The 21,111-nt window shown below is 36.6% G+C and overlaps 2 protein-coding genes and 1 long non-coding RNA gene across 4 annotated transcripts; 2 read left to right on the forward strand and 1 right to left on the reverse strand.

Moving 5' to 3' along the window:
• Positions 1 to 853: 853 nt before the first annotated feature.
• LOC144355893 (DOMON domain-containing protein FRRS1L-like) lies at positions 854 to 7,350 on the forward strand. The gene is made up of 5 exons (XM_078010917.2): positions 854 to 1,117; positions 3,934 to 4,029; positions 4,939 to 5,095; positions 5,611 to 5,763; positions 6,813 to 7,350. The coding sequence occupies exons 1-5, from the start codon at positions 854 to 856 to the stop codon at positions 6,878 to 6,880; spliced, it is 738 nt and encodes a 245-aa protein (XP_077867043.1). The 3' UTR covers positions 6,881 to 7,350.
• Positions 7,351 to 7,371: 21 nt separating this feature from the next.
• LOC144355901 (uncharacterized) lies at positions 7,372 to 9,994 on the reverse strand. Its single transcript, XR_013421335.2, has 3 exons — positions 9,890 to 9,994; positions 7,717 to 7,819; positions 7,372 to 7,532 (listed from the first exon to the last, which is right to left on the reverse strand). It is a non-coding gene; the product is annotated as an uncharacterized LOC144355901 (long non-coding RNA).
• LOC100372173 (DOMON domain-containing protein FRRS1L-like) lies at positions 8,397 to 19,336 on the forward strand. Of its 2 annotated transcripts, none has more exons than XM_006818891.3 (6): positions 8,397 to 8,520; positions 14,455 to 14,738; positions 15,884 to 15,982; positions 16,077 to 16,227; positions 18,646 to 18,780; positions 18,992 to 19,336. In XM_006818891.3, exons 2-6 carry the CDS (start codon positions 14,484 to 14,486, stop codon positions 19,042 to 19,044), a joined length of 693 nt encoding a protein of 230 aa, XP_006818954.2. In that variant the 5' UTR covers positions 8,397 to 8,520; positions 14,455 to 14,483; the 3' UTR covers positions 19,045 to 19,336. The 2 variants fall into 2 exon arrangements, with proteins under 2 accessions (XP_006818954.2, XP_002736753.2); XM_002736707.4 differs by lacking the exon at positions 8,397 to 8,520 and adding an exon at positions 11,844 to 11,956.
• Positions 19,337 to 21,111: the final 1,775 nt, after the last annotated feature.

Raw genomic sequence — 21,111 nt, forward strand, 5'->3', positions numbered from 1 at the left:
ACTCGTACGTAATGTGTAATAATGTAACACGTTTTTAAAATGGAATGAGACACGGCACTTAGTAAAAAGAAACCATAGTTACGCACATACTGTAGAACACGTTGAAATACTAGTAGCTGCATGCAATTTTAGTGGATTTGACTCTTGGTATGAATTAACAGAATTTAATTTAGCTAAAGTGTTCACTATCTCATTGTGAAAATATACTTTCAGTTCAATTAGCTGCATCTTGAATTAGCGAAATTACAGATTAGCTAAAATAGCTAAAATAACATCCAAGATGAAAAGACATGTTTTACAGTATTTTATTATTGCTATTTGAATCCACCGTCACATGGCTGACATTACAACCACTCGTGGAAAACAGTAGTTTATTCTAGCATTTCGTATTAGGCACCGATTTCTTGATAATTATAATTTTGTGAAATAATCACAAAACAAGTTCAATAGTAGCAAACCGCGCCAAAAGTATTTGTTTTTAGAGTATTATTATATTTATATTCCCGAGTTGGTATTCATAGTAACATCTTAATTTAGCACTTACGGTGAATGAATTGAAATCCCTCCCCTTAGGCCTACCTTTCTTGGCTCCAACTCGAATCTAAATGCGTATTCCTAGAGAAGCCTATTTGTGTATGCAGAACATACCCTGCTTTAAATTATGATAGGTTAAACGGACAATTGCCTCGTTCCCATGAGGAATAAGACTCGGAGAGCAAAGCATTAGAGCAACCTGCGGGTTCAAATCAAGTCGCAGTGTTTTCTGTTTCAATATACTATGCTATAGTATGACGAGAGTATATGTAATACACCGGCCTGGCATTTTATTTCGCGGTAGCAGCCTTTTTTAACGATGATGTTCGTGTTCACAATATTCGTCGTATTCTTACTCGTAATCGCCACGTCGGATGAAAGCGCTTCTCTCGGTATCTGGATCTCCGAGAGCGGATGCGGTACTAGGAAAGGATGCGTGTTATGGCCCCAGTATTGCCGTGGACTGGGTTGTGAGATTATCTTCTCCTTCGAAGAGACCGAGGCGAAAGATTATATTCACTTCGAGCTGCAGGCAAAAACTTCGGGATGGGTGGCGGTTGGGTTCTCCTATGATATGCACATGGTATGTACGTGTATTCATTTGTATCTATTACAGATATTTGGCTGAATCTAGAATCAATGCAAAACAAATGTATTGTCTTAATTTTTTACAACGTTGATTTCTATCATGATTTTTATTTTTCCGTTGATAGCAAAAGTATTTTTCGCATTTCATTCATGGCGATTCGCCGAAACGAATCACGTGATCAACACACACACCAATCTCCCATGTAAAACTAGGTCCAAGAGCAAACGTAAACACGTACAACTGAAGACAGTGTGTTTTGCGCTGCTTTGCAATGTGTATAATAGAACGTCTGTTGAATTTGAGAGGTTTTCTAGTATTAAACAACATTGGCTCTCGCTTCATAATTTCGTAAAAGCTTAATAGCTTAAACATTCAAGATATTTATAATAAAATAAAACGTACCGCTCTATTAATATTTTAAAATTGAACAACACAATACTCTTCTAAAATTTACATTGCTAAGCTTGCTCTGATGGGATAAACTGAAAGCCTCTCTCATACTATTGATTGATGCACATAAATGTCGTAATTTTATTGAGTGTTTTTTACCCTGATTGCAACTGACCTGTGTAATCTTAGTACCATGTCATCAATAATGCACTCTTTGTACACTACGTTGTCAATTTCTATATCGTGACACGACGTGACAATGGAGTAACGGCAATTATGTGATAGTTACTCGGAATATACCCATGATCCCTTTGGGTACAATGGATGTTACGTTAAAAGCTTAACTATAATTCATTGTGTGTTTACCGCGATGTCAGTAATTTAAATAGCCTCTCTTTTGAATTATCTTCAGTATGTCCACTGAATTATTGTAATCTTTATAAAGAATCCACACTTGTTTGCATTGATGTTAAAATTCATATTTTTTAAATCGAATCTGCAAATTAAACACTTACAAGGAGTCGACGCGCGACCAAATGATAAAAAAATCGACATCATGCCGTGAACTCGGCCAAAAAATGTTGAGAACAAAAACGCAAATCGCGAGGAAAGTAAAATAAAAAAAACAACCCGAGTTGTACCTGAATAACTTTTTCAAACACTTCACTGGGTGCGGGAAGAGAAATTACACATAGATTTAAATTATTGAATACAGCAGCAGAAACGTGTGTCCGAGATATATGAGTGTATACAGTATCTACGCATTGCGATTTAATGTAGCGCATATTTTACGACTATCGCAATTTAGTCTAGAACAAATAGCATATAAATCACGCCCTTATTTGAAATACATAAATCTTTATTGGGAAATATTATTTAGGGGGTCATGCAAATGGATACATTCCCAGCATGCTATTGGACGCTGCTTGTTTGAAGTGATGCGGCTGCTAGATGAATAATTGAATGATGAATAGCAAAAAGACCCAAGGGTAAAATGCACATTCAAATATGATCTCGACGCCACTACCTCTATTCATATCATCATGTATTCTGATTAGAACCCTGGGTAGGTAATGTAGTTCCGCGCTATTCATCGCGAACCCTTGACCTCTCTGTAGTTTTTCATGGGTTTCGTTTGCATGCACGGCAACTCCAATCTTTATTATGCAATATATGTATTCTCCATATAGACAGTATGGCCAATTATGATCGAAGTTTGGGTACTCCCTACGACTGACTGTTTTATTGCACCCTGACTGAACTGCACGGGAAATGATGCCACATATTTATTTGCGAACTGTTATCAGGGTGTAATAATCAACATGCCTGAAACGATGATCTCACAGTCATACTAAACTGTGTGAAGATGGAATACGGGAGCATCATTTATCATTTCTAATCCGTATATTCAAGTGGCATACCAACCGGTATGGTATTTTTGGCGATATCAAGAGGTCTGGTATGTAAGTGACAGTTGATAGCAAACAAATGTGTTAAATAGAGGTAGTGATTGTTTTCGAGAACAGATTGTACCAATCCTAATACCAATCGTGGTAACTCCTTCATTTATTTTAAGAATTTGACTCCAAATGATGCTGAAGTAAATACGATTCAGTAATAGATATGCAGCACTCAAAGCAGCCGTTATTTTGTTCTCAGAGTATAACAAAACAGAACTTGATGCATTGCCACTTCGCAATTCTGTGAAATAATATCGCTTAACAATATATACACCATCAAATATTGAAATTGTGGAAGGTAATGAGAAATTAACTGAAGAGTATGTTTATGAGTCTCCTAAATCAAATAGGCACTCATTTAGCAGGCTTTGTTCAAGTTTGCCCAGTAAGAGATAAAGCCCCCTCAGCACCGAATCAAAACGGAATGAGCGGGGAAGTGTCAGCAATATACTAATATATCGTATTCCTGTTAGATAAAACAGCTTTATTGTAAGACCTTTTAGACATTAAGCTTGTTATATGGGCAATGTTTTGCATACATGTACTTGCAAAATTAGAAATGTAACTTTAAGACGTTAAGAGCAGGTTGATTTTTTTGTAAATGTGAAAATCATAGTTAAAGTAATAATTTAATTAAGCATGATGTGACCACAAGTCTTCTTTAACACATATACTCACCCATTTTAGGTGATACCAACGAGCACCAACCCGTTCTCTGTTCGAGAACGAAACATTGGTGTTATGAGATATAATCCCTATAAATTGCGCCCTCCAATGACGACGAAGCATCATTGTAACGTTAAAATGACGTAGATAAATCAACTTGAAAGCATTGCTGTCCCCATCGACAACTGTGTTTGACTGTGTTATCTTTCGTCAATTATCAGAGTATTTTTTTATTTTTCAAAACTTTACCCACTTTATATTGTTTTCATTGTGGTATCAATTATATCTTTCCAGGGGCACGACGACGTATACGCATGCGTGAACGTCAATGGTACGGTACGTCTACACAGGTCATACAACCAAGCGCACGCCAACGTTCCCAGAAAACTGGTGAGAATTCAGAGAATTAACAGTTGGCATTGACCACTGCCAGCACGTAGTAGTAATATTATGTGATAACAGCGAGCGTGGCATTATCATGTCTAGTTTACTCAGATTAGTGATGTATTGCACTGTCCTGTATTTTCATATCGGTAATGATGAATCACCAATCACCGTTCACACGTTCTCCGTCGAACTAAGTTTTTTTTAACTAAGTCATGGTTTTATTCACCCTGCTCGATAACAAATTGAGTCCAACTTTGGTAGATAAAATTTATAAGTAAAACTATTACTATATAGTAGAACATGCATTTTTGAATCGCACATCTCAGATATGTTGACTGGTTTCCTCAAGGAGAGATTATTGTTCCCACAGCTGGACACATTGACGATAAAATGCGCCCAATTCGTGTACCTAATCCATTCCTGTGTTCGAATTATTCCCGATTTTTTTATCGAATGTACTAAATTGTTATTGATAATTTTAGTTTCCTATAGTTATATGCTCGAATAGACATTCTGTGGAAAATAACGTCAAAGTTTGACGTTCTTCGTTTCACTGAAATAAAATATTGAAAGATGACAAAGTAGACTATTGAAAAAAAAAATCACTTGACAATTCGAGCTAAAATATATAGGTCTACTGCCACCCTTACATGAGGGGATGTGCAGGCGCATGTACTGGCTACAGAAATTATAGTGGCAGAAGTGACATATTGGGAATGCAACGAGGTTCACTAAATGAGCTTATTGCATACGTTTTTAGTTCCAGTGTGATGTGCCATGCTAAAAATAAACTAGAAGACAAAATAAATAAATATTATATACCCCGTTACGATCATATCAAGACGTGAATTATTTGTATATAAGACCGATCACGTTTATGCCGCATCTTAATTACTTATGTATCTGTTTCAGTATGGTATTTCGCACCAAGAAGGGTCCTACGCGGAAGGATACACTTCATGCCGTTTTACCAGAACGAAAGCTGTAACACAACTCGATGTTAACATGTTTGGTTTCTACCAATCTTGGTATATAATTCTTCCCTATGGAAACGTTGATCCGAATACAGGTAATGATTGTCATGGCGTACTCAATCTATCACGTTATATATACTGTTGTTTGTAAATATAATTAACAAAAGTTCAAAACAGCAAATAACTGATCAAATCTTAATCAAGTTTAGTTGATTTCCGTTCACTGCGAGATCTCGCGTTATGCGATAGGCGCGGATCAAAGGGAAATATGAGATACTCTTTACATTATCAAATGTATTAGCGGAAAATATTCTATTTAATATCACTAGACCCGAAATATTGGAGAAAGTGATAACTACTGACTCCATCTAAAATGGGTTTGACAATTTCACAAGTTCCACACGAGAACAGTAAAAAATGACATTCATTTACGTCGAAAACGTATGTATCCCATCGTTCACATCTGTTTTCGAGGTAATGTTACTTCGGGTTTACAGTCACACGACAGTTTGTGAATAGCTACCTCTAGAGAGAACACACTGAGCTATTCTGAATAAACGTTAAACTGCAGAGGGCGCATTAATAATATAATACATTTTCCTTTCACCAGGTAAGATGCTGAAACATGACATAATGCCAGTGGTGACGTCGGAAAGAATGCTACTATCGTCAACAGAACACAGAATATGTCCTGCCGAGTTTGCACACGACGCGCAGCATTCTTATCTTCTTGGAGGGGGCGCTGCTTATACGGCTGTATCAGGTGAGAGACTGTCTGAATGTTACTGGAGGCGAACTTTCATTTCGCTGGGGGAAGCTGGTATAAAGTACTCGAGTAGATCTTGCTGGTTCTTTTCTTGCTGGTTAATATAGAAATGTTTATATTCGTGTGCCCGGAATAATTTTCTCTTCATTTTCACTTACTCTGTGCGCTGATACTGGCAACCACGACAAAAATATCAGACCAACATGTGTCATCCAGCTAGGAAGTTTCTCAGACCAACTTTTGTACAATATAATTGGAGTGGATTGAAAGCCTTGAAAGCTTTTTGTAAATTATGCATTTTCGCCTCATTCCTCATTGGTTATTTTTAGAGGCTAAGCGTACCCATGCTGGATAAAAGCACTTCAAATTAATCAAACCAAGTTAGTTACCGGAACACCCACCACCTCCTACAGGACGTTTTTTTCAATAATAGTAACCAGCTTTTAAACTGTAATCGAGACTACAAGTAAATTGTAATCCTTGTAACCCTGATAAGCACCGGTTAAAACTAGTTATATACGGAAAAAACGTAGTTGCATATAAAATTATTTCAGCCAAGCCTGGCCACTTTAACAACGAGTAATTACCCCTAATTCTGTTTTGTGTTATAGAACTATAGTGTGAGAAATTATTAGCCAACTAAAAAACAGGAAGAAATACAAAATCGTCGATTTGTTAAAAGACTTTAACATAAATTATTCTAAACTATTTCCTGTAAAATGTACCCATGTACATCATGTATACATGATACTATTTTCGCAGCCTATTTAACTATGCATAATGTTATAATGACCTTGTACTAACTATTTCATTACATCCAAATGCAGCTAGACGAGGTCGCGTAATTTGCGCCCTCTGTGGTGCTCCAAACCCAAAGTAGATCTGGTGCCGTTCGGTCGGCGAGGGCCTCCCCACGCCTACATGGCAGGCTAATCCGTATGTTGACTAAAAAAAACATTAATACTAGTATATTGCAATTTTATTGAATTATGATATTTCAAATACCAAAGTTAATTTTCCTTTTCTATTTTCTTACTTTTTTTCAGATACAGCCTTAACGTTTCTGGGTGTCAGTATGTGTCTCAATATGGTAGTACATTTCTACGCCGTATAAATACTTTATATTGCCATGATGATAGAACACATTTTTTTTTTTGAAATACGATGAATTCTGAATAGTTATGAAGAACGTCGCTCAATGTGACCCCTGGTTGACCTCCGTGTATTTATATAAACTTTGTCCCCGCCACAAGGATACTCTCTCTATATAAATTTACCAGATCTTTCCTCGCAATTCAAAACGATTTCACTTCAGAAAAACAATAAACTTTTAACAGAATAACAGAAAATGGAGTATTGGATAAACTGGAATGGAACGATTCATTCGTCTGTCAACTTCGGCAGAACCCAGATTTTTGAAAAATTCCACCAACGATACGATACGTGATATATTTATTAGCTCCATGGGCAAGGTCAACAACAACATACTAGTACGTCGAAGAAATTATTGCTGCAGTATATTATACAATGCCTAAAGTTTGAGTTTGACGCGTTATCACGATTATAAAGCTTGATTTTAACAAACTTTAGCATTTTCTTCTAGCTTCATTGAAAATGATGGTATTTTTTCCGTGTTTTCTCTTGCTGGTTATACTTTGTCTTCAACTCCCTAACAACTTGAAGTATGCAGATGTCCATTATGAGCTTCAAATGGATTTTAACACCAGACTCTAATATTTTTGGCGATACTCGGCCCTTCTTAACACCTATAGAAAAACAACAGATGGCAATCAGGAGGTTCTTAAGTGTTTAGGCTGCGGTGATTCCAAGTACAATACATATAGCTTAGTGGAATTTATAAAACATTTAAACTCGGTGACCCCTCACGTTCCATTGAAATCAGCAGAAGTTGTCATTGACTGGAAAAGATCTTTGCTAATGGCTATTTACCCATGAGCCTCAGTGTCATTCCTCCAGTCATGGCCTATTTACGCGGAACTTAGATCCCATCATATGCCTTCAAAATTGTACACTGTTCCGTGGCACAACTGACCTATTAGAAACGGTATGGACAAGTATTAGACACGAGGTCACACAGGTCACGCACGAGGCATACTTGCAATATGTGTACAGTAATTAAGTGACTCAGATTCACGAAGATGTAATCGTCTTGTAAAAAAATAAATAAGTCAATACACCTCAATACTTTCACTGATTTACACGATATATGTATGCCATATTTTTTTGACTTCCAATTTTCTGAATGTCATTGCCAATGTCTGGTAGGCTGTGTTCGGTTATTGTGTCATGGTATGACTCGCGAAGAATCGATAACATTATTTAATCGGTAAGCGAGACAATTGTCACGTGATCAGCGTTTACCGTGACGGACAAATCAAATAATTACGATATTCATAATTAACAATTACGCGTAACTTTGTTTGTAACTGAAATATGACGCGATGTAACGTGGTATATACACATCTTAAATAAATGCACACATAATTATCTGGAACTGTATAAAATATGCACTTTTCGTGTTTTATGAACCACCCATTCTGACTTCGTGACTCTCAGGTTATTTGACTCACGCAATCGCAGAGCAACCATTATTTACTTAGTGTGACCTTTTTTTTACGTGACCTCATCTCTCAAATAACTTGTCACCGAATCTAGGCGAATCGGGGCAGAAGACTTAATACAAGGACAGGTCGACACCAAAAATACTCACGGTAACAGCATACAGTGCATAAGGTGAGTTTAGAAATTTCTTATTCCTTATATCCATGATTTTCCTTATATACACTCGTATATTTTATTTTACTGACCAGACACCATGACCGTGGCGGAGTAAGAAATCTACTTCAACGCCATCATCGAGTTCTTGACCGTGACGGTCGTCACATTCGATATTGACGGCTGTAAGGTCTGCATTTGCTCCTCGACACTCCTTTTCATCACACCCGGTCTTTCACAAAATCAAAATCAAAACAAACCCAGATGTAACATTATTCATATCTTGTACTTCACTTACATGGCCATGCTTTTACAAGTCGACTTTCAAATCCCACCCTAGACTCAGGTTGGTTAAGCTCTGGTAATTTTATTGTTTTATAAATATGATAATTACCATAAGGACGAATTTGTAAAAATCTTTTGGGCCAGACTAAGATTTAAAAGAAAAAAAAGAACTATAAAATGGCTATGACCAGGCGAGTCTAATCCCACCCATACAATTGTAAAGCATTTATTGCATAATACCATAATGCGGAGTACGTAGTATCCAATCAAACCGAAGAAAGGCGCTTGAATTACATATGCACTGAATAAAAGCTTGAAAACAATAAACATTGAGAGGGAAATATTTTTTTTACTCAAGGTTTCTGTCTCATTCTGCATATGGCGACCACATGGTTTTGTAAACTCGCATCAGGTTTAACACTTTGAGGGTCTGAAAACTTTGATCAAATAATTTAGTAATCACACGTAATGTGTAACAGGTTACGACAAGAAGCTTTCAGGAGTATTGAATTCACGCATTCACGAAAACCCGAAATCAGGTGGCATAGCACTCAGACACACAAAGAGTCTATTGAATCTCAGACTCTTCTATTGGTTGTCTGAGACTGAATTCACAGTATGCTTCTTATGGCATGCGTTACCGCACCCTACTATGGTACACTGATCAACAACAATGCGCGCGTCCACTCACTGACGGGCAAACAAACAACCGATGATGAATATTGATAATGTACATGTTCATTTAGTACAAAAGGCCATCGGCCTAGACATACTGGACATCAATGAGAAATACAGAAGTAAGCGCTATAGATCAGTTATGCAAGTTCAATAAGTCACGGCAATTGTAAATCAGCCACATGATCATCTCTTATTTTAAACGCCTCTACTTCCCCGGATTTATCAGGTGACAAGAGTGCACAGAAATTATAATTAGATCGTTCGAGTAGAAAATGAAATTCATCATGATCTTCGACTTGAAGACATTTCGAATTGCTTAACATACGTTTTCTATTTGGTCCGCAAATGTTATTTCAACGAAAAGTTTTGATGTTAAGTTGTGAACCAAGTTTCTAAATTTAGAGAGATAGTCGACCGTACTTACATATGGTTCCAATGAAAGTTATTGTCTGAACAGGCATGTGTTCCAAGTTTAAAGCGGCAGGGCCGTAACCTGCGCACGCGCGGGAATTGAGTCCCAACCGACGATAACAACACACGCTAAAACGCAAAGGCTCATGGGTAGACGCTTGTTTGTAAACAGTGACACACTATGACCATTCGGCGCATGTGCAGGTGACGACTCCCCCGCTTTAATTCTCCGCCCAGGGTTGGATAATGAATTATTGTGTTTATACGTGTGCCAAAAAACCGTTTCGAGACCAGCTTCGTTGAAATACGCGTGAAAAAGATAAGCCGTTGCCATGCCGATTTATTTTAGAACGTCCTAAAATGGCAAGTCTCGAACCGGCGCCCCGTACTTACAGAAACGCTAGTAGCGCTTGTGAACAATAACGCCGCATTAAAAGCACGCCCTCAATGTCCGCCATTTTAAATTTGGAGTCTGGGTTCTTGAGAACGCAAAATTGATGACGTCAACAAAAATTATATCTCAAAAGTAAATATTCATGGGATTTTGTTACTACTCTAAATATCGAAACATATTTTAGTATAAGATAATAATAATAATAATCAGTGAACATTCGTTATTTTATCTTCGAGTGCGAACGACTAGTTCTCGTCAACCCAAAATCTGTTAAATACGATATACAAATATTTACAATCAATCCCAGTCAAAAAAACAAACACATGTGTCTAAGTGTCCGAGTCTGACTAATTTCCTAAAGTACAATAGGGCTTTTGATAAGAGTTCCTTAGGGCCCCTCAGCCACGACTATAATCTTTCTTGCCAGATTCTCTCTCCCATTTTAATTGTAAATGCATATGGTTATCAGGAGGCACATATGCAATTACATTTGAGAGGAAGCTGGAGTGTTGGAGCTGGGTTCTTTTATATATATGAAACAGGAAACACAATGTTAAGAAGAATAACAGGTGGGGTTCGAACTCAGAGTTCACATAACCAGGGTTGCTCAGTGGAACTATCTGGAACACTAAGTCGGTCATTGTCCTTTTTCGCATTAAGAATTTCGTTCATAATTGTTGACATGACTTACTGAATGCCGTCAAAATGTGAGCAGCGGGTTTAAAGTCAAATAAAGACCCCTCCAGGAACTCTTCTGTATTTAATGTCTGAGGCCGTAGGAAAGGGTCCTAATGCCTCAATTTTATTTTGGACGTCTTATCCCAATGAGACGAGTTTCGTCCTATAAATAGTACGTGCGGCGATATGTCATAGGTTCCTTTATTCGAGTTCTCTGAACTTGGTCAGTGGCCAATGTTACTGTAACACGAGACGTTGAATTGTTCGAGGTACGAACATCGAGTTCCATAAATGACCACGCCCATATTTTAAAAACCACGCCCACCTTTGAGAAACCATGCCCAAATTGTAACACAGGATAGGTAATGTTAGGCCATTGGGTCACAGAGTATAGGTATCATGTATCAAGTTATAATGCTATGCAAATTGGTTAGGCAGGACAAAGTTATTTCTCTGTTTGGTATGTGTCACGTGATCAGCTTTTACACATTGTCTTGCGATATATCACCATGACGAATTACGTCATCGTCTGTTGGAATGTAATGGAATGTATTGTAATGCGATGCGATGTACTTAATGTAATACACACACGTCTAGAACATGGGATTATGATTACCGACCTTGACAGCGATTGCTACTAGTTTAGAAATTCAATTGTTTACGAACATATTTAGTCCATAAAAAAGAACTGAAAAAGCCGGATAAGAAAATTGCCAAGAATTACGTCATCCATACAGTTCTGTGAATACGGTCGTAATTTGTTACATCTGTGTATTAATTATTTGCAACCATTCTGTCTGACTTATTGATTATATGGAGCAATGCCATTGCATATAGTAACCATGAATTAACTTCGTATGGCCTTTATGTAACCCTATCTTTCCGCGACCCTTTTAATAAAATAACTTGTGGCCAAATCTGGGAGAGGCGAGGAAGGAGAAGTACACAGAGTGATCGGCTGCCGTTGACACCTAATCATACTCACGGTGCCCACATTTAGTATATAAGGTGAGTGCCGTATTTGGGTGTTATGCTATTAATCTTGAATCATTTCGGGAATGCCGAAGACATTGTGACCGTGGCATAGTAAGAATTCAACGTCAACGCCTTCCCCGAGTTCGTTGCGATCAGCACATTTAATACTGTTTACACGAGATACTTGTATTTCCTCATCGACACTCCAGTTCAAAATACGAGCACATAAAACCCACCGGATGCAACTTGATCCTCAAGTTCGTACCAGAGGCGGATCCAATCTGGAAAAATATAAGATTTTCTGTATTCAATTATTTATTTCTCATATATTTTATTATATTTGAAATTATTATTTATTTGATAGTTTTGGCCATTGTGAAAGCTCAAACTGATCGATATATGTGGCGTGGCAATAGTTAAAATAATCTAAAATGAAACGTAATAATAACAAAATAAAATACACGCTGTATAATTCGGGTGGATCTATGAATTTTCAAAGACTAGGAGGGGGGGTCTAGCATTTTTAAAATTACAATTGACATGTTGAGGGCGTTTTTACAACCCTGGGTGGTCAAAATAAAATGATATGCAATGAAATACTCTGGGACCGCATTGTACAATTATATCCTTTAGTGAACGGCTGTAGTCGAAGCAAAGATGTAGAAGCTCTACTCTCGTGACAGACAGTATTTACATTACAATTTTAACTGCAGTCGGATTGCCAACAAGTATCCACCCACCAACACCCCGTCTTCAGTCGAGTTGTAAACTGAATTAAATTTCAATCACGAATACAATTATCATGCTGCGAGGCAAACTACCAACTATAATGGTAACAAGAGTTGCAATGGGAATAACTTCAACAATAACGACACATATATACTTACTACACGTAAATTGAAGCAAAACGAACGTTAGCTCAGACAACTATATGCTACGCCACTGGTGGCGCTGTATACAATCGAAACCTATTTAGGCTTGCCAACACTCAGTGTGAAAAGAAACACTTGTTAAATTTGGTGACCAGTTTAGTATGATAGAGAGCATGTACGGTCTTCAAATAATCACAATAGACAGAGTGAGGTCAAGACAGAATATACGTGATTGTGGCGTTTCAAAATAACTGTTTTTTATATTAATAATTGCACTTTAAAATAATATTCATGAGATATGTCCACGTCAAAACTTTATTAAAGTTATTAGCATATTGTGTACGTAATACACAAGCTTCGGACCGGGCCCTTTTCCCGTATATTTTCAATATTGAAGTTTACGTTCCATGCAACGTAACGTTCAGCACCGTCAATGGGTTTGGCCTTACTGAAGGCGCAGAACATTGTGTTTGTATTCGAAGCCCACACATAAGCGACGCTACCAGAAATATATAAATACAAGCTAACAAGCCACATCAACCCAGCGACTGCTGAGGATTTGTACACATTCCCACCATTCCATACGATGTAATACGCAATTAAAATTCTGGTACCCCCTTAACTCTGGATGCTATTCAGTGCAGTATGTATACCATTTGTTGCCGACCACATGGTTTTACAAACAAACTGGTGAAGCCTGAAGTTTAAAAACATAATCAGTGTCGTCAAAATGGTTTAATAAATAGCGATGTGAAGTGTGAACAACACAACACACAACCACATTGGGTTGTGGAAATCTATCCAAGTGTTTTGAACTCAACGTCTACATTTTGGTGCCGTGTGTAACTTCACCCCCACACACGGTCCGTATATACAATCATATACCAGATTATCAGCTATACCACCATATACTAGCCTATACAGTTACTAGCATATTACAAGCATATATCATAACCAATATATACAAGATATACCTTATAACTAGTCAAACTAGCATATACTTGATTACAAACTACACCAGCTGATACCATAACCAGCATATACAAACATATACTAGTTTATATCAGTATCCACCAATCATATACCAGTATATGTCTCATATGCCAGCATTTACCATTACCAGTAGTAACATTTACCGGTATACATCAACATATACCATATCAAACTATCAAATACAAAAATATATCATTACCAGTACATTTGACAGTTTTCGATCTGGTGAGTGTTCAATAAACATATTATCGATTGGTGATATGAAGAAATAGTATACTTTCAATGACGTTTATTTGCGATACCATTTAGCGTCGCACGTTTGTTTGTCGATAAAATCCGAATATCCGAAAAATAACAATTTTAAGAATACCAAAAAGATTAAAATGCCATCACAAAGACTGAAGACCAAAACCAGAAAAGCTATTGGCCAACAGCTGACCGGTGCAGTGTTGATCTACAAGTTTTCATTATCTACATTACCAGGGAGAGTTGTACTAGTAATAGGCTAAGCGATTGTCAAATGTCGATTTTCAGCGCGTTAATGATTTATCTGGTACGCATTTTTCTACATAACAATGAAACAAAAGAATTCTTTTCATGCACGAGAACTTATTTGTTTTTCTGATGCATGTACAATTCACGGTTCATTTGATTTTACCATCTCAGGTAACAGCCAATATTTCCAAATTGTCACTATGATGTCACTGATGTTAATCTGCGCCTTGTTGCCGGTGGTAGCCATGGCAGCGGTTTCTAACGCGGGATGTGGTTCAACCAAGGCATGTTTCAAATCACCAGAAGGATGTACGTTGTACACGGATTGTACATTTTTCCTATCATACGTTGATAACGCTGAAATGTCTGCAGTAGATTTTGAGATGTTGGCTGATAGGTCTGGTACCGATGGCAGTGGATGGGCTGGCGTGGGATTCTCGACTGACAAATCCATGGTAAATATCAATTGCTACAATCATCGTTTGAACTGTCTAACAACCTTCTAGTGTTATTTTCAAGTTTGTTATATATATATTAAGTTGTTAAGTACATACATATACATATACTTAACAACTATATACTATATATACTTGTTTTGTTCACATTTCAATTTGTTGTCGGATCTCCATGACAACAATAATTAATGTCTTATCGTTATAAGTGTACTAGTGTCCAACTTTATATGTTACACATTTCAGTAACGCTGTTGCACTAAATATTCATGTATTGAATCATTTAGCAAGAAAGTTATCAAATATATCTGTATTCCCCCTCAAAAATATCAAAGTCAACGTCAATATATTAGGTCATAATTCAGCAAAGTAATTCTGATGGTTTTTTTACAGGGTTTTACGAATTACGTATTTGCATTACATACTAAAAATGACGGACAATTTTACCGGTGGTAACAGAGTCAATTTTAGCAAATACGATATATAACTTATGGCATGGGCTGACAACCGTAATTCACACAAACGAAAACATTCAACACTATAACGAAGTAACTCAATTGACGTTTTGATTATCTACACAGGTTGTCATAGATTAATCTTTTTAAAGGGCCGTGGTCGTCGCACCGCGTCCTTTCCACATGAGACTCACAGCAACGTATATAACGCGTGTAAAATACATTGTTTGTTTACTAAATGTCGACACTCGCTGCGCGATGACCACCGCTTTTTAATACTCTGAACAACCTCCATCACTCGTGAGTTGTACCATACGATATTAAACATCGTTTTACTGATGACGTTGAACACGTCACTGTAACAGATAAGATAATTATGATGACACTGATAAGTGATAATGTGGCAACAAAACTACATAAATCATGTGTTGGCCTATGGACTATGTTGTATGGCGTTAAGACCGTGTTCGGGTTCAATGATGCCGGTGGTTATACATGTTGTACGTGCTATTGCTTTTTTTAGATCCCCTTCACCCAGAGTGAACATTGTTTCGGACTAATAGTATAAATATCACAAAGTTGTCACGGTATCATATGATGGTCAATGTCCCACATTCCCTGGGCGTTCATTTGGTTCATGGTTACGACATACGTTGTCGTACTGACAAACATACTGATTTTTTGTTCTCATAGGGAAGCGACAGTGTTGTTATGTGTATGAAACCAGCTAGCGGAGAGGGCGCTGTTCAAACCGCCTTCACTACTGGTACTACTAATGCTCTGACTGGCACTGTGAGTATTCTGGTATTCACTCGAATATTTCCACAGCAACTGGAATATGTAAATTTGAATTACTCTAATACTGCTTTATTGCTTCATATTTCAGGATGGTCTTAGTAACGGCGTAGTAACAGTTACTAACAACATTTTGGAGTGTAGCTTCACACGTAACTACTCCATTGACGGCAATGCCAACTTCTATGACATAGAAAGTACATCGTATTACTTTTTAATTGGAACAGGTCCAATTACGTCAGGTAAAATCAAATTATCTTGTGCATTCTAGTTTCCATTATTGTGTTGAGGATGTAGTAGAATTCATCATAGTAGAGGCAGGACAACAACTTCCATATTGTATTGTGTAATAGCGTGTTGACTACTGTAAAAGTGTCAAGCAGGGAAAATATGGTTCTGCGCAATTCGAGTCATCCTCCGCACAATATATTAAATTCAGACATGTTCACAGTTTTTGTGTCTCGATTAGTTATTGATGAATTTAATCAGTTGGAGTCATCAAACTGTCCGGACTCAATTTCTGTGACGTGTATAAAGACCGTGTTGCCATAACGCAACCATCTGAAAAAGGGGAATTGTGACTGAATTCTGCTCCAGGAATAATGATTAAAATCATTTTGTTCGATCGTATCACTCATAAAGTTAGACATTCGACGTATCACTCTGTCTGCAGCAACATATTTATGTTGTATATCCAGGCAAATAGGTTTAAATTCCGACGGCAAAGCCTTATATGCATTTAGTGAATTACATACATTACATTAATATCACAACGAAATTGTCTTTTGTTTTGTTTGTTGAAAGCGGCAGGGTCGTCACCTGCGCACGCGCGGGAATTGAGTCCAAGCGATATTAACAACACACGCTAAAAACGCAAAGGCTCACGCAAAGGCATTTGTTTGTAAACAATGACACGCTATGGTCATCTGACGCATGCGCAGGTGACGACTCCCCTACTTTAATAATTAGTATGGTATTTTTCAGCAACTTAGGAAAGAGTATTGGCATCTAACATTAATTGTTTTGCTGAAATATTTTCTGTAATATTAGGGGAAGTTCCCTATTTTCTAAATATATTATTCCATAGCGATTTTATATATTAATCACATTGCACAAAAATGTGTAAAACTGTTTCTTCGGCATTGTTACAAAACGTGCGTAGACTTGCGGTTACACGAGAAGGTCTCATACGGAAAAGCATAAAATTATTGTACAAAATATTATGATAATTAGTTCCCATTGGAATTCCTGAAGTTTTAATTCTATTGTAACTGTAAATGGGAGTAAATACTTTCTTTCCACTCTTTGTCCCCACCATCAAATAAAGATTGCTAATATGTTTCGCCTCTCGGGGATTAATAACACCTAAAAGAGCAAACTTATTCTCAATAAACATACCAATTGGTAATTCTGGTCAAACACAATATGATTTACATGACTTCCATTTTGCGGGCAGAAAAGAAAGTAATTCTCAATAGAGAAAATGTGTTTTGTTAGCCCTGTGAGATGATAAGACACCCATGCTTTTGGATACCCAGCAGCATCATACAAGTCAGTAATATAAATAACCCCGTTGGAAATGAAGTCAAGGTACCATACACTCCTGTCATTTATGAGTAGTTTAGACTCTTATACAAAATTGATAGTTACTTCTGAAGATAATGCTACCTCCAAGGGGTTTAAGATATAAAAAGAGAAGTTTTGTCCAAAGATCGGTGATAGGTGGGTCTAGGAAACTTTGAATCCACTTGGCCCTAAAGCACGACACTGAACGAAAATATCTAATAAATTAATGCTCTGAGCAATATCACCAATCATAGTGTTTCTTCCACCTTGTCTGGCCCATTCCAAATAAATTTGTTAATAAATCTGTTTATGGTTTTAATATCAATATTTTAACAACCATAAGATTAAACAAATAAAGACATTCTGGAATTAGCAGTAATTTAATTATTTGTGTTTTACCTATAAATGAATATTTTCAGACCAAAGCTGCAAGCATTACTTCAGCGAATCGAATCATCCTTCAATATTTGATTTATATGCTTGATCTTTCTTGTAACAAAAATACATTACAATAATTTTGATTGGTGATATTGGCCAGAGGATACTATAGGGATCATCCGTACGAGATTTCAACACCAAATCCACATGGATTGTATACAATGTAAACACATTATCACACAACATTTATTATTTTCAAGATGATTGAAATAAAAATAGATTTAAAAAAAAAACTGCCTCTATCGCTATAAATGGCCCTTTTTCTTGGCGGCGCTACGGTGATCTGTGACGTCATTCGTGTTTACGTCTCCACTTTTCTGAACCGCTGTGAATACAAAATACTATGATAAGGTGATGTGCAGTTGGCTGCTATAGTGATTCAAGAACAAGTTCACAGAATGTCAAAACATTAACAATTTCAAATAGTGTTTCGCCATGTGCTATTGTTGACAACGTAGACACAGTTCATACACGTTGTACATTAGTGCCGTGGGTCAATGAATGTCTACGCACATCTCTGCTACATATGAAAAATCAAACGCACTAAAAATATTATGTCTGAGCAATTTAAAAAAAAAAACATATCGTTTGAGTTGTCATTGTGTCACATCTTGACAATTAATTATTAACGATAGTTTGTTCAACTCTATTTCTAGGTACTCCAACAGAACATGAGGATTACCCATGTGCCAGTGATATGAAACTGGACATCACCAGTAAAGATGACATCATGTGCAGTGACGCTCATCATAGCTCAGAGGAGAGCAACAATGTCGCTATCATGTCACCAGGTACGCTACATTATATTTTGTTATATTTCTCATTCGCTTTTATCGTTGAGGGCGACCTAGTTTATCATAACCTTATCAATATCGTGATATCATTGCGTACGCTTGATTCGCGATTAGACGAGTGGTTTTTCCCGCTGCCACACGTCAAAATTTTCCTGAATACAAGAATTGAATAAGTTTTTCTACTGAACGTATTTTTTTTCTATTTCAGCTGCACACCTGATAATTTTTATGTGTGGACTGGTGATGGCTCTGTTTTACTGATCGTTATTTTCAATTACAAGGCAAGATAACTGCAGCTATTTCAAATAAATTTAGTGTCGGACAATTTTACTTAACAGGAATTTTGAGATGACTTTATTTAATCAGTAGGTGACTACTAATGTGTCAGTCACATAGCCCGTAAATACAGTTTACGATATAATAGTACCAGTTTAGAATATTTGTATTTGGTGGATGCAGGTCGATATAAACAAGTAATTGATGTACACTCCCACTGGGAATAATGGGATTTATGTAAAACTTGACAGATTAAAATTCTAATTCTGAAAAACAATGTGTGACGTCACCGTGTCTGAACATGGATGCTACTATGTATGAATTGTAATTGATCACGTGACATATACAGTAGGTATATATGTTATAGTTCCATTTCGAAGGTCATTTCTGCAGATTGTTTTAAACGTTGACACAAATTTGAATACACCTAATCAAATTTGAGTACACGCTGTCAGATATGGATACACACTATCCGTTATGAGTACACCCTGTCATATATGGATACAGCCTATCGGATTCGAATACACCTTATTAAATATAGATACATATACTACGAGATTTGGGTACACTGAAAATCTAAGTGTTTTCAAATATGTCACATTTTGTCCCACTTTAAAATCATTTCTAGTGTTTTATAATTACACACATTAAGTGTTTTTCTTAAAATCGTTAATTGTTTATACAATACTGTTTCATGGTAAAAACGTTTAAAGTGTTTATAAGCGTGTTCCCACTTTAAAAAGTGTTTACAATCTGCATAATTACAAAAAGTATATTTGATGAAAACATTTGCAGTTAGTGTTTTTATTGCAACATGTCAGGGATGTTTTTGCACATTATGACAAGTTTTTTCCAATAGAAACACGTATCCAACATTGAGGCTTCGCAAATAGAAAAATAGCTAAAAAGAAAATGAATCTAATGATTAGATCACAGGGAATTAGCGCTGCGTCACCCAGTTTACCAACCCGAGCATTGATAACAAAACCGTGCATGTTTAATTCCACCGGTTATTAAATTTGTGACAGGTACATGGTAGTATAATATATAAAGCCGTTTATTATTGAAAATTTATCACTACATGTACAGTATGTCTGCTGACAAATGTGACGTGTGTGAGCATTTGTTTCTAAAACAATATGCTGCATACAGTCGATAATAAGTGCTGTGTCTATTATAGATGCATAACGTAGACGGCATACAAAAGTGTCCTGTATATAATCGGGTGTTTTTAGGTTGAAACATTGCATGTGTTTTTGTTTCAGGAGGTGCTATAAAATAAAACAGTTTGGAAACAAGTGTTTTAATTACTCTTTTGAACGAGTGTTCATGTCGTACACATAAACACTAAAGACGAAACATGCACAGTGGGTGTTTTAGATTGAAACGTTTCATGTGTGTTTGTTAAACTAAAGTATTTCAAAATAAAACATTTTAGAAGAAAAGTGTTTTTAGTTTCTCCTATGAACTCGTCTGCATGTCATATGCATAAACACTTATAAAACATGCATAGTCGAGTGTTTTACCTTGAAACATTACATGTGTGTTTGTTTGTTTTGAGAAGTGCTTCATGATAAAACAAATTGGAAGAAAAGTGTTTTAGATACTCTCACATGCCTCATGGATTAAAACTTTGCAAAACGAAGTAATTAATTCACCACGTGTCTCGATTTCTGGTTGTACTTAAAGGTTGGTAAGATCATATAAGCGTACATACAATTAATTATTCTGCAACCTGGTGCTTGACTTTAAATTATTTTTAAGGTAATTTCATAACCCACCTCATTATACATTGAATTACGCCACCTTCAGTGATTGTCTAGTTGGAATATATGCCTTAATGTTTACTTGCAGTAACCAGACTTGCTTGCATAAAGCTGGATGCTTAATACTACATGCATAAAGTTGGATGCATTATTCCATAAATGTCATATCAATAAACATTTCAATGACACACCCAGTTTTTTTATTTTAAAAAAGTGTATTTTTGTGTGTTAAAAAGGAAGTCAAGCCAAACATTTTTTTTTCTTCAAATTTTCAGTGTGCATATCA

The sequence above is a fragment of the Saccoglossus kowalevskii genome, chromosome 4 (assembly GCF_978046115.1).
Source record: "Saccoglossus kowalevskii chromosome 4, keSacKowa6.1, whole genome shotgun sequence".
NCBI lineage: Eukaryota > Metazoa > Hemichordata > Enteropneusta > Harrimaniidae > Saccoglossus > Saccoglossus kowalevskii.